The sequence below is a fragment of the Lepus europaeus genome, chromosome X, assembly GCF_033115175.1.
Source record: "Lepus europaeus isolate LE1 chromosome X, mLepTim1.pri, whole genome shotgun sequence".
Taxonomy (NCBI): domain Eukaryota; kingdom Metazoa; phylum Chordata; class Mammalia; order Lagomorpha; family Leporidae; genus Lepus; species Lepus europaeus.
In genome coordinates, this window is record NC_084850.1 from 125,204,156 (window position 1) to 125,218,694 (window position 14,539).

Below are 14,539 nucleotides of genomic sequence, written 5' to 3' on the forward strand. Positions count from 1 at the left end.
CCACACTGACTTGCTCAGCGATTTCTACCTGACTGCTCTCATAAGGAACAGCCTGTACCTCAAGGATTCATTTTACTTTTGTTATGTCACAGAGGATAATTCCATATCTCACTTGTATGACTGCAGCCTGCAGGCCCCACAATTCTCAGAGCAGGTGCCAGGTCTTCCTTATCATAAGATCCATTCTTACGAAGGAGCCTTCCAAGTACCAGATGCTCAATTAATATTTGGTGAAGAAAACAGTGAAGAGACATGAAGTCTAACTTAATAAGATTTAATTTTTCCTACTTTACAAACTAAACTAAGAAAGAGTATACATTGTTTAATTTTAGAAAACTAGACTAAAAGGAAATTAGGGGAAGTAACTTTTTTCCCCCATTGCATTACTCCACTAATTTTACTGTAGAATTCTTTGACATGGAGATTGTTTAATCCCAATATCCATATCATACTTTCTTATCAGAATGCTAAGAATGAGTGGAAGAACACTCTGAACATCGGAACTTGAAAACTCCACTAGCTTCGGCAACATTGCTGGGTGTGGCTGCACGTTTGGTTCGTGGCTCTCTCTTCCTCATCTCTCAAAGCATCTTCATACTGGGATGGGAAGGCAGCAGGAACGGTGTCATTGATCTTGGCCACAAACTCCAGGACTTTCATCTTGCTGGTTTCAGCATGGGCTTTTGGACCCCACAGGAATTCGTAGCGTGCAGGATCAGTGCCAGGCACCTGCTGGTACTCCAGGTACTGCAGCCTCACTAAATCTCTGGTGATGAGCTTCCTGGGCTCTCCGTAGATGAAGTGCTTTCTCCCAGCATACACTCCCATCATACTCAGCAATTTCCAGATGTCTTCCTCGGTGGCCCGGTTGCCCTTCATGAAGATCATACCCAGGATGTTCATCACTAGGCCGGTCTTGGGTAACCCTCTGCCAGGGCGCACCCTTCCGTTGTTGGGGAGTTTCAGTTTGCTGACAAGGTCATAGGAGCGGAAGGCAGAGTTGCCTTCCTTCATTTCAAGTGCAAAAATAGCATCGATGTGCTCTGAGGCTTTCTTAAGCATCTCATCAAACTTGTTTAAGTGGCTCCGTTTGATAAGCTTCAGCATGTCAGCCCTAAAAATGGGCTGTTTCATTTTATACTTGTAAAGCAGGAACTGCTCCAACAACACAATCATCCCACATAGCTCTCTGTCTAAGCTATGTGTGGGGATTAGGGTGTTATAGGTGCTTTTCTTTTCCTTATCTTGGCCAGTGGGATTGTTACCAGAGGTACTGCAAGAATCAGCTGCAGAAGCAGTGGTGGCAGGTGCTGTACCTTGGTGCTTCTGGGGGGTGCTACATGAATCAGCAACAGGTAGACTCTGCAGGGAGGGAGGGGGCGCTTCTGCTGTAGTGGCTGTTTGCTGACCATCTCTACAGCTCTGAGCTTTATTTTGGTCATGTCGGCGTTTTGCTCTGCCTTGGAGCTTGCTCTTTTGACCTCGAGGCATGATGACTCTAGGTAAGGAGAGCAGGGAGAGCAGTGTGCACAGGATAGCTGTTGCTGTAGTTAGCTAGAGAGGGGAGAATGAGATGGTATGAGCTCCATCGACACGGAAGTCCACTGTGGCTTCTACTGAGATGGGTTCTGTGGGTTTCCATGAGAGCACTGCTCTAGAAACCCACAGGGCTCCTGTTCTTCCAGTCAGGCTGGCCCCTGGGGAGGAATTTAGGGTGAGCTTTGGGCTGTAGCTGGCCAGCCCTACCTGGGGTATTCTGAGGTCGTGGCAGGGGCTTGCAGTGGGGGTCCTGTTTCGGGGTGTGGGGGATCATTTCATTCAAAATCATAAGCATTACATCTGTCAACAGGTCCTGGTCCCCTCTCTTCTGCTCTGCCCAGCACCTCCCCAAGACCAAAGAGGAGGAGTGAAGGAACTCCTCTGCCTATCCTCCGTGTCAGGGGCTACCTAAGATGTGGATCCCTGCTGGTTGTGGGATGCCTGGGTCAGTAGTTCTCGTTCACGGGTTAACTTGATCTCCAGTAAGCACTCGATACCCCTCCTGTCTGCGGCATGGGCCCTGTACCCTAGCACCAAAGATGTCCTCCCCCTTCACCCTGATCCAAAGTGAGAGGGCACCTCACAGATGGTCCTGCCATGGTCCTTCATGTGCTGAATGCAACATGGGGGCTGTGATGCTTTGTTATCTGTTCACACGTGGGTGGTCCCCTTCAAAGCTTCCTGTGATCCCTCATATAGCCTTGGGAGTTCTCTTCCTGTTGGTGTCACCTGAGACTCCTAGGAGGATATGACGCCACCTCACCTACCCGTGGCCTCCTAGGACTGAGAATAGGGGATGGACTCTGTGGAATCCCTTTGTCAGTATATCCCTCAAAGGTCATGGCGCTGATCTCATTCCCGGAAATTATCCTACTATGGGCATTAGGCCTTTTCTTTGACGAAAGAAATGACATGTTACCATCACCAGCACCAGCGCCTCCTATGGACCATGCCACGGGAAGAAATGAGCACCGGAGACATCCACAGGAGGAAGTGAGCATGAGACATGTCCATGGGAGGAAGTGAGCACGGGACACGACCATGGAAGTGAGCACGAGACATGTCCACACGACATGTCCATGGGAGGAAGTGAGCACCAGACACGTCTACGGGAGGAAGTGAGCATGGGACGCGTCCACAGGAAGAAGTGAGCACAAGACGCATCCATGGAAGTGAGCACGGGACACGTCCATGTGAGGAAGCACAAGTCACGTCCACGGGAGGAAGTGAGCATGGGACACGTCCATGGGAGGAAGTGAGCACGGGACACGTCCACGGGAGGAAGTGAGCATGAGACATGTCCACGGGAGGAAGTCAGCATGGGACATGTCCACGGGAGGAAGTGAGCACGAGACACGTCCACGGGAGGAAGCGAGCACAAGACACGTCCATGGGAGGAAGTGAGCACAGGACACGTCCATGGGAGGAAGTGAGCATGAGACACGTCCACGGGAGGAAGTGAGCACGAGACGTGTTCACACAACATGTCCATGGGTGGAAGTGAGAACAAGACACGTCCACGGGTGGAAGTGAGCACGGGACACGTCCACGGGAGGAAGTGAGCATGAGACATGTCCACGGGAGGAAGTCAGCATGGGACATGTCCACGGGAGGAAGTGAGCACGAGACACGTCCACGGGAGGAAGCGAGCACAAGACACGTCCATGGGAGGAAGTGAGCACGAGATGAGTCCACGGGAGGAAGTGAGCACGGGACGCGTCCACGGGAGGAAGTGAGCACGGGACATGTCCACGCGAGACGTCCACGGGAGGAAGTGAGCACGGGACACGTCCACGGAAGTGAGCACAGTATACGTCCACAGGAGGAAGTGAGCACGGGACACGTCCACAGGAGGAAGCACTAGACACGTCCACAGGAGGAAGTAAGCACGAGACACGTCCACGGGAGGAAGTGAGCACGAGACATGTCCATGGGAGGAAGCACGAGACATGTTTACAGGAGGAAGTAAGCATGAGACATGTCCATGGGAGGAAGTGAGCATGGGACACGTCCATGGGAGGAAGTGAGCAAGGGACACGACCATGGAAGTGAGCACGGGACATGTCCAAGGGAGGAACTGAGCATGAGACACGTCCACCGGAGGAAGTGAGCACCAGACACATCTACAGGAGGAAGTGAGCATGGGACACGTCCATGGGAGGAAGTAAGCACAAGACACGTCCACGGGAGGAAGCACAAGACATGTCCACGGGAGGAAGTAAGCACAAGACACGTCTACATGAGGAAGTGAGCATGAGACGTGTCCATGGGAGGAAGTGAGCAGAAGACATGTCCATGTGACAAGTGCACGGGAGGAAGTGAGCATGAGACACATCCACGGAAGGAAGTGAGCACCGGACATGTCCACGGGTGGAAGTGAGCATGGGACACATCCATGGGAGGAAGCACAAGACATGTCCACAGGAGGAAGTGAGCACGACACATGTCCACGGGAGGAAGTGAGCATGGGACACGCCCACTGGAGGAAGTGAGCACGGGACATGTCCATGGGAGGAAGTGAGCACGAGACATGTCCATGCGACATGTCCATGGGAGGAAGTGAGCACGGGACATGTCCATAGGAGGAAGTGAGCATGAGACACATCCATGGGAGAAAGTGAGCACGAGACATGTCCACGCAACATGTCCACGGGAGGAAGCACGAGACGTGTCCACAGGAGGAAGTAAGCATGGGACACATCCACGGGAGGAAGTAAGCACAAGACACGTCCACGGGAGGAAGTGAGCACAGGACACGTCCACGGGAGGAAGTGAGCACGGGACACGTCCACGGGAGGAAGCAGGAGACATGTCCACAGGAGGAAGTACGAGACATGTCCACGGGAGGAAGTGAGCACGAGATGCGTCCACGGGAGGAAGTGAGTACGGGACACGTCCACGGGAGGAAGTGAGCACGAGACATGTCTCCCATGCACAGAGCTCCCAGGCCACCACAGGGTATGGGCTCCCTCCATGCTCTGACCGGATCATTCACCTGATTCTTGGTGCTTGGCGTGCTTTCGTTTGCTGACCTAAGGACCCTTCCTGCCATCCAAGGCCTTTGCGTCCCTGTGAGCCGCCGGGCAGAACCAGCCAGAGAGCCAGGGCCGTGTTTGCTGGGGCTGATGGCAGGGGCCGGCGCCAGGCACCTCACTTTGCTGGGGGTGGTCGTCCCCTAGGAACTTCTCAGGGCTTTTCTGGATGCCCTGCAGAATGCCTTCCTCTCTGGCCTGGGACCCTTCTCAGGCCAAGGGACTCAGCTTGCCGGTCTCATCAGAAACGAGAGGGCTCGCACTCAGGACCCCCGTGTTCGAGGCCTTGGCTCGCACTCAGGACCCCCGTGTTCGAGGCCTTGGCTCGCACTCAGGACCCCCGTGTTCGAGGCCTTGGCTCGCACTCAGGACCCCCGTGTTCGAGGCCTTGGCTCGCACTCAGGACCCCCGTGTTCGAGTCCTTGGCGGAGGGACCCGGTGGGTCTATACACCGGAGCTTCCGGATGTTGATTCGTATTCCGCCCGCGCCTCTGCCCTTTGCTAATGGGGGGGTGCCCACTTTTACCAGGGGCCTCCATTCCTGAGCCCCGCGAGCCGGGAAGGAGCGCACACTGCGGACTGCCGCCTCGGCTCAGCGGCCCCCCGGGACTGAGAGCGGCCGTTCGGCACTCGCGGTGCTGTCCTGAGGCGCGTGTTCCTCTCCCCCGCAAGCGGCTCACCTGCCCTCCTGATCTCTGGAACTCCTCCGTCGCTTGCCACGCGGTCGCCCGCCCAAAGCTAGAGCACTTCCGCTCCCAGAAGCGTGCGTGGCGGAAGTGGCTGCTGGCGTCAGAGAGCGACCGCTGGGTGTGCACTGGCGCTCCCCTTGGTGTGCGCTGGCGCTCCCCTCGGTGCGCACTGGCGCTGCCCTGGGTGTGCACTCATGCTCCGCGTCTTTGGCGCCCCCGTGTGCTGGGGCGCTCGGTTCCCCCGGTCTCAGGGAATCCTCCATCTGATGCCTGCGGGAACCTTAGGCCCGCCCCTCTGCCACCCCTGCCCGCGGGAATGCACCCCCCCGCCCGCCCCTATGTAACGGCCTGCACGGCATTCGGACACTGCCCGGCACGTCGTTCGGACACTGCCGAAGTCTGACAGCCGGGGGCGCTGCTCGGCACGTCGTTCGGACACTGCCGAAGTCGGACAGCAGGCGGCGCTGCCCGGCACGGCGTTCGGAAGCTGCCCAGAACGTGGCTCGGAAACCGCCGCGGCGCTGCCCGGCATGGCATTCGGAAACCGCCGAAGTTGGACGGCCGGCGGCGCTGCCCGGCACGGCGTTCGGAAACCGCCGAAGTCGGACGGCCGGCGGCGCTGCCCGGCTTGGTGTTCGGACACTGTCCGGCACGTCGTTCGGAAACTGCCGAAGTCGGATGGCCGGCGGCGCTGCCCGGCACGGCGTTCGGAAACCGCCGAAGTCGGACGGCCGGCGGCGCTGCCCGGCCCTCGTGGTCTAGGAGCAGGTGGCAGAGTTTCTGCTCAGCCCTCTGTGATCTGTGCTGTTCTCCTCAGTGTCCGTCCAGTTCCTCATCTTAGCTCCTTGGCTTTCACGAAAGGCTTCTGGGAAATGCAACATCCTAGTGGCCTCTTTTTCTTTTTCTTTTCTTTTTAAATTTATTTGACAGATAGAGCTACACAGAGAGAGAGACAGAGAGAAGTCTTCCTTCCATTGGTTCACCCCACAAATGGCCACTATGGCCGGCGCACCACACTGATCTGAAGCCAGGAGCCAGGTGCTTCCTCCTGGTCTCCCACACGGGTGCAGGGCCCATCCTCCACTGCACTCCCGGGCCACAGCAGAGAGCTGGACTGGAAGAGGAACAAACGGGACAGGAAGCCGGTGCCCATATGGGATGCCGGCGCTGCAGGCAGGGGATTAATCAAGTGAGCCATGGCACCGGCCCCTAACGACCTCTTTTTATTTTCTTTTTTAAAAAGATTTATTTATTTTTATTTGAAGGAATGACAGAGGGATATGGAAGAGAGAGGGAGAGGGAGGGAGGGAATGAGGGACGGGGGTGGGGAGAGAGAGAGAGAGGGAGAAATATCTTTTATCTTCTTGTTCCCTTCCCAAATGTCACCCACAGCCATGACTGGCCCAGACTGAAGCCAGGAGCCCAGAACTCCGTCTGGGTCTCCCTTGTGGGTGGTAGGGACTTACATAGTTGGACCATCTGCTGCTGCCTTCCCAGGTACATTGCAGGAAGGTGGATTGGAGGCAGAATAGCCAGGACTCAAACCAGCAATCCTGTATGGGATGTGGGTGGCCTAAGCTACAGCTTAACCTGCTGCAGCACAACACCCACCTGACAAACTCTTGTCTAGTCTCCCTCCTTTAAATACTGCAGAGAATCATCTCTGAATCCAGAGTCATGAGCGATGAGGAAGCTGAAGAACAAGGCAGAGGGCCTGGGATAGGAGATGGCTGACAGAAAATACATACTGAGTGATTCCTTCTCTTCGTCACTGACAGTTCGCATTGCGTGTAGCTTCTAAAGGATTTACATATTATTAGAAAGAAAGGGGTCAGCGCTGTGGCACAGTGGGTTAACACCCTGGCCTGTAGCGCTGGCATCCCATATGGGTGCTGGTTTGAGTCTGGCTCCTCCACTCCCGATCCAGCTCTCTGCTGTGGCCTGGGAAAGCAGTGGAAGATGGTCCAAGCACTTGGGCTCCTGTACCCACGTGGAAGATCCAGAGGAGGTTCCTGGCTCCTGGCTTCAGATCAGCTCAGCTCCAGCCATTGCAGCCAATTGGGGTGTGAACCAGCAGATGGAAGACTTCTCTATTCTCATTCTCTCTCTCTCTCTCTCTCTCTCTGTTTTTCTTTGAAATGAATAAATAAATATTTTAAAAAAGGAACTGGGGCTGGCTTTGTGGTGCAGTAGGTTAAGCTGCTGCCTATGACACTGGCATCCCACATAGGTGCTGGTTGGAGTCCCAGCTATTCTACTTCTAATACAGCCTCTGCTAATGTGCCTGGGAAAGCAGCAGAAGATGGTTCAAGCCCTTGGGCCTCTGACACTCAACATGGGAGACCCAAAGGAAGTTCTAGGCTCCTGACTTCAGCCTGGCCCAGTTCTGGCTGTTGTGTCCATTTGGAGAGTGAAACATGGATAAAAGATTCTTAAGTTCTCTCTCTCCCTCCCTCCCTCCCTCCCTCCCTCTCTCCCTCTCTCCCTCTCTGCCTCCCACTCTTGTTCTCACTCTGCCTTTCAAATAAATAAATAAATAAATCTTTTATTTTTTTTTTAAAGAAAACTGACTTCCAACAAACTCCATACTTTCTCTGAATTCCCAACTTGGACAGGTGAATAACAGGTTTTTCTTTTTTACAGAATACAAACTTTTATCACTCACTAGTAAATGTACTGATCTGGTAAGTATTCTTTAGGAATGGCATTGGCTTTAGGTATGAGTTAGTAGGGGATTAGAGCTAACTTTCAAGGGCTGCTTATTAAATTTTGTGGGCCATTTGTTTACCTATTAGTAGTTTCAATCTACCATGATGGGGTTGTTTATATCACTGCTAAAAGTCAGAATCCTCATATTCCTATATATTCCAAGCAGATTGTTAAATATCACCCATGAATTCTCTCAGTTTACACGACGATTTTGTTTGTTTTGAAAATGTTCCTTCCATGATACTGGGAAAAATTTCCCAAATGCTCAAGGGTATAACACTTTTCTGTTTCCTGGACTTGAGATTTCTGTACTTGGATGCAAAAGTGATTTAGGACTGCTAAGGATTAAAAGAGTATTAAGGAGCTGGCACTGTGGCTTGGTGGGTAAAGCAGCTGTCTGCAGTGCTGGCATTCCATATGTGTGCCAGTTCAACTTCTGGCTCCTCCATTTCTGACCCAGCTCTATGCCATGGCCTGGGAAAGCAGTGGAAGATGGCCCAAGTCCTTGGGCCCCTGCACCTGCATGGAAGACCCCAGGGAGGCTCCTGGCTCCTGGCTTCAGATTGGTGAAGGTCCAGCCATTGCAGCCATCTGGGAGTGGACCAGTGGATGGAAGACCTCTCTCTCTCTCTCTCTCTCTCTCTCTCTCTCTCTCCCCCTCCCCCCTTCCCTTCCTCCCTCCCTTTCCCTCCCTCCCTCCCTCCCTCCCTCTCTCTCTCTCTCTCTCTCTCTCTCTGGCTCTGCCTTTCAAATAAATAAATATTTAAGAAATATTACAGAACTCACTAGTACTTAGTGACACAGCCATTAATTTTTGATAATTGTATAAGGCATTTTATTAGTATTAATATCAACTAGCCCTGAACCCAGATTTGGAAAAGCACAAGTTTATGGTCTGTCACTTGACTTTTGATGTATTTTGATTCTAGTATATAACTCTATTTGTCCATTGTATGGACACACTCAAAAGGCAGTTGCATAGAATTAAATGAAAGTTTAATTAAATTAATTAAATTCCAATAAGGAATGGTGAATGATCCTGTGGCTAGAACGAGCTGGCAATAATTTCCATCCCCATACCTAAAGTGGAGGGAGCTGTTATCAGAACCTGGTGAAAAGTTGTGGCTCAGTGCCGCTTACAGAATAGCCTTCCTGCTCAAGCCACCAGAATAACTTGAGAACTTAGGCCTTTTCTACACCTGTTAAACTAGAAGCTACATTTTAATAAAGACACATGTATTTGTGTGCCTATTGTAGTTTGAGAAACTGTTGTAGCTGAAAAAGACAACCTGTGATTAAGAAGTTACCCTGAATATGAATAAGTCGGTAGGATATGGAGCTGCAACTCAACTATAGAATATCTGACTCTAGGTTTCTCACATTTTTTATTTTATTTATTTTTTCCAGGCAATAATGTTTTTAGTCTGGTGAAGGTAAAATTTTCCTGGGGAATTGACTGTTCCATGTAAAGTAGGATGGTATTATCTTACTTAAACATGACAGGAATTCTAGAGAACATTTTTTTAAAAAAAGATTTATTTGTTTTACTTGGAAGAGTTACACACAGAGAGAAGGAGAGGCAGAGAGAGAGAGAGAGAGGTCTTATACTGGTTCACTCCCCAATTGACCACAACAGCTGGAGCTGCGCCAATCCAAAGCCAGGAGCCAGGAGCTTCTTCTGGGTCTCCCACATGAGTGCAGAGGCCCAAGGACTTGGCCCATCTTCTACTGCTTTCCCAGGCCATAGCAGAGAGCTGGATAGGAAATGGAGCAGCTGGGACTCGAACCAGTGCCCATATGGGATGCTGGCACTGCAGGCGGAGACTTTACCCGCTATGCCACAGTGCTGGCTCATAGATAACTTTGAAAGAGAGAGATTTGAAATAAAGGAAATCCTTTGCTTTTAAGAAAGAAAAAAGACAACCTGCGGAAACTGTCACCTTAAATAGAGGAAAACATGCTGCAGAACAGTGGTCAGCCAGGGAAGAAGTAAAGGGACTAAATATCCCAACCTTTCTTTTGTGTTGCCGTCCTATTGATCAAACCCAACCAGAAGCCTTGGGATAAAGGAGCCGTTTGTTGTAGTTGGTGAAGGACAGGGAACAGAGAGAAGAAGACAGTGGAGGGGGCAAAAAAAATTTAACATACCCTATTAAAATACCTCTGTCGCAGTATAGCATATTTTACAACCAGCTAGAAAGCTTGGTTCCAGTAATGTTTTGCAATGGGTGCATGAATCAGGATTTGTGCATTTATAAGAGTTGTGGCTTGGGAATAGGTGTGAGGAAGCTCCTTATTTGTTTTTACCCATTATAAGCCCACAAATCTTACTGCAGTTGACAGATGAAATCCAGTGTTGTTTGTAGCAGTGCCTGGAGGACCTCTGTAACTTTGGTGTTTAGGAATATTATGAAAAAACAATAGGGGCTAGCATCGTGGTGTTGGGGTAAAGCCACCTCCTGTGACACTGGCATCTCATATGGGCACTGGTTCAAGTCCTGGCTGCTACACTTCCAATCTGGCTCTCTAGTAATGTGCCTGGGAAAGCAGCTGAGGATTGCCAAAGTGCTTGAACCCCTGCATCCATGTGTGAGACCCAGAAGAAGCTTCTGGCTCCTGGTTTCATTGCAGCTCAGTTCTGGCCATTGTAGCCATTTGGGGAGTGAACCAGCAGATGGGCGATCTCTCTCTCTTTCTCTCTCTCTCTCCATCTCCCTCTCCTTCTCCCTGTAACTCTAACTTTCAAATAAATAAATAAATCTTAAAAAAGAATAATGGAATACATTTGACTTAATGGGAGCCATATACATTTTAATATGTAAGTAATATTATGTAATTGATGCAGCCATCATAAATTCAGTTAAGTGAGTTTTGGTATTACTTTCCAGTTTCCAGCTCAAGGAACAGATGAAAACCCTTTCCTAGGAGTGACTGAAAGAGTGGTCTCTGATCTGCTGAATGCTGAATTTCTCTTTATGCATGACAACCCTCTATTAGGGTTTATCTTCAGCTGCCTGTGACAAGTTGAAATTAACAGTGGCTTAAACAAAATAAAATTTTCTCTTTTAGGTAATAATGGTATGATAACACTGCTATACATTGTTGTATACAGATCCAGTCCCCTTCTATCATGTTCTTTTATCCCTCCTCTGCCCTTATCTGTATAACTCAAGATACTGGCCACAATATTAATAATTCTGACAGCAGGATAGGATAAATGGTAGGAGGGAGGAAAGGAAAACATGCTCCTAATTTTAAGGGTGATACCTAAAAATTGCACATATAACTTCTGTCCACATTCTGTTGGCCAGAACTTTATCACATGACTATGCATAGAAGGAAGGGAGGCTTGGAAATTCAGGCATTAGTTGGGCAGCCATAATCAGCATAAAATTTGATTATAAAGAAGGAGAGAAGGGCCGGTGCTGTGGCACAGTGGGTTAACACCCTGGGCTGAAGTGCCAGAATCTTATATGGGCACCAGTTTGAGACATGGCTGCTCCACTTCTGGTCCACTCTCTGCTGTGGACTGGGAAAGCAGTGGAAGATGACACAAGTGCTTGGGCCACTGCACCCGTATGGGAGACCAGGAAGAGGCTCTTGGCTCCTGGCTTTGGATAGGGGCAGCTCCGGCCGTTGCAGCCATCTGGGGAGTGAAGCAGCAGAGGGAAGACCTCTCTCCCTCTCTCTCTCTCTGCCTCTCCTCTCTCTGTGTAACTCTGACTTTCAAATAAATAAATCTTAAAAAAAGAAGGGGAGAATGGACATTGAATGACAGCAAGCAGTACCTCCTATACCTGGGTTCTTGAGGTCTTCCTCTGGAACTTTTGCCATTCTTTTTAACTTTTATTTAGTAAATATGAATTTCCAAAGTACAGCTTTTGGATTACAGTGCTGTTTCCCACCTCACCATAGCTTCCCTCCCACCCGCACCCCTTTCATGTCCCACTCCCTCTCCCATTAAATTCACATCATGATTCATTTTCAATTATCTTTATATACAGAAGATCAATTTAGTATATATTAAGTAAAGATTTCATCAGTTTGCACCCACACAGAAACACAAAGTATAAAGCACTGTTTGAGTACTAGTTATAGCATTAATTCACGTTGAACAACACATTAAAGACAGAGATCCTACATGAGGAGTAAGCGCACAGTGACTCCTGTTGTTGACTTAACAAATTGACACTCTTGTTTATGGCATCAGTAATCACACTATGCTCTTGTTATGAGTTGCCAAGGCTATGGAAGCCTTTTGAGTTCGCCGACTTCGATCTTATTTTGACAAGGTCATAGTCAAAGTGGAAGTGTTCTCCTCCCTTCAGAGAAAGGTACCTCCTTCTTTGATGGCCCCTTCTTTCCACTGGGATCTCACTCACAGAGATCCTTCATTTAGGTCCTCTTTTTTTTGCCAGAGTGTCTTGACTTTCCATGCCTGAAATACTCTCATGGGCTCTTCAGCCAGATCCGAATGCCTTAAGGGCTGATTCTGAAGCCAGAGTGCTATTTAGGACATCTGCCATTCTATGAGTCTGCTGTGTATCCCACTTCCCATGTTGGATCATGCTCTCCCTTTTTGATTCTATCAGTTAATATTAGCAGACACTAATCTTGTTTGTGTGATCCCTTTGACAGCCCTTTCATTATGATCAATTGTGAACTGAAATTGATCACTTGGACTATTGATATGGCATTGGTACATGCCACCTTGATGGGATTGTGTTGGAATCCCCTGGCACATTTCTAACTCCACCATTTGCGGCAAGTCCGATAGAGCATGTCCCAAATTGTACATCTCCTCCCTCTCCTTTTCCACTCTTATTTTTAACAGAGATCACTTTTCAGTTAAATTTAAACACCTAAGAATAATTGTGTGTTAATTACAGAGTTCAACCGATAGTATTAAGTAGAACAAAAAAAATACTAAAAAGATAAAGTACTAAATTGTACATCAACAGTCGGGACAAGGGCTGAACAAGTCACTGTTTCTCATAGTGTCCATTTCACTTCAACAGGTTTCCTTTTTGGTGCTCGGTTAGTTGTCACCAATCAGGGAAAACATATGATATTTGTCCCTTTGGGACTGGCTTATTTCACTCAGCATGATGTTTCCCAGATTCCTCCATCTTGTTGCAAATGACTGGGTTTCATTGTTTCTTACTGCTGTATAGTATTCTATAGAGTACATGTCCCATAATTTCTTTATCCAGTCTACTGTTGATGGTCATTTGGGTTGGTTCCAGGTCTTAGCTATTGTGAATGGAGCTGCAATAAACATTAATGTGCAGATGGCTTTTTTATTAGCCAAATTAATTTCCTTTGGGTAAATTCCAAGGAGTGGGATGGCTGGGTTGTATGGTAGGGTTATATTCAGGTTTCTGAGGAATCTCCAGACTGACTTCCATAGTGGCTTAACCAGTTTGCATTCCCACCAACAGTGGGTTAGTGTCCCTTTTTCCCCACATCCTCTCCAGCATCTATTGTTGGTAGATTTCTGAATGTGAGCCATTCTCACCGGGGTGAGGTGGAACCTCATTGTGGTTTTGATTTGCATTTCTCTGATTGCTAGTGATCTTGAACATTTTTTCATGTGTCTGTTGGCCATTTGGATTTCTTCTTTCGAAAAATGTCTGTTGAGGTCCTTGGCCCATCTTTTCAGTGGGTTGTTTGTTCTGTTGTTGTGGATTTTCTTGATTTCTTTGTGGATTCTGTTTATCAACCCTTTATCTGTAGTATAGTTTGCAAATATTTTTTCCCATTCTGTCGGTTGCCTCTTCACTTTCCTGACTGTTTCTTTTGAAGTACAGAAACTTCTCAATTTGATGCAATCCCAAATGTGAATTTTGGCTTTGACTGCCTATGCTTCTGAGGTATTTTCCAAGAAGTCTTTGCCTGTACATATATCTTGCAGGGTTTCTCCAATGCTCTCTAATAATTTGATGGTTTCGGGTCGTAGATTTAAGTCTTTAATCCACGTTGAGTGAATTTTTGTGTAAGGTGAAAGGTATGGGTCTTGCTTCAAGCTTCTGCACGTGGAAATCCAATTTTCCCAGCACCATTTATTGAATAGGCTGTCCTTATTGCAGGGATAGTTTTGGATCTTTGATCAAATATAAGTTGGCTGTGGATGTTTGGGTTGATTTCTGGTGTTTCTATTCTGTTCCATTGGTCTATCCATCTGTTTCTGTACCAGTACCATGCTGTTTTGATAACAACTGCCCTGTAGTATGTCCTGAAATCTGGTATTGTGATGCCTCTGGCTTTGTTTTTGTTGTACAAGATTGCTTTGGCTATTCGAGGTCTTCTGTGTCTCCATATGAATTTCAGCATCATTTTTTCCAGATCTGAGAAGAATGTCTTCGGTATCTTGATTGGTATTGCATTGAATGTATAAATTGCTTTTGGGAGAATGGACATTTTGATGATATTGATTCTTCCAATCCATGAGCATGGAAGATTTTTCCATTTTTTGGTATCCTCTTCTACTTCTTTCTTTAAGGTTTTGTAGTTTTCATCGTAGAGATCTTTAACGTCCTTGGTTAAGTTTATTCCAAGGTATTTGATTGT

At 48.5% G+C, this 14,539-nt stretch overlaps 1 protein-coding gene and 1 long non-coding RNA gene across 3 annotated transcripts in view; one reads left to right on the forward strand and one right to left on the reverse strand.

Moving 5' to 3' along the window:
- The window catches only part of LOC133753557 (uncharacterized), a 207,655-nt gene that overhangs the window by 122,052 nt on the left and 71,064 nt on the right, over window positions 1-14,539 (forward strand). The window lies entirely within an intron of this gene.
- Window positions 517-2,381, reverse strand: LOC133753654 (melanoma-associated antigen B5-like). The gene is made up of 2 exons (XM_062184351.1): window positions 2,307-2,381; window positions 517-1,554 (listed from the first exon to the last, which is right to left on the reverse strand). Exons 1-2 carry the CDS (start codon window positions 2,379-2,381, stop codon window positions 517-519), a joined length of 1,113 nt encoding a protein of 370 aa, XP_062040335.1.

Coding starts and splice junctions, on each gene's coding strand:
- LOC133753654 (XM_062184351.1), bottom strand. CDS start 2,381: ATGACCTTTGAGGGATATACTGACAAAGGGATTCCACAGAGTCCATCC. Junction 1,555..2,306: donor TCAGTCCTAGGAGGCCACGG/GTAGGTGAGGTG, acceptor TCCCCTCTCTAG/CTAACTACAGCAACAGCTAT.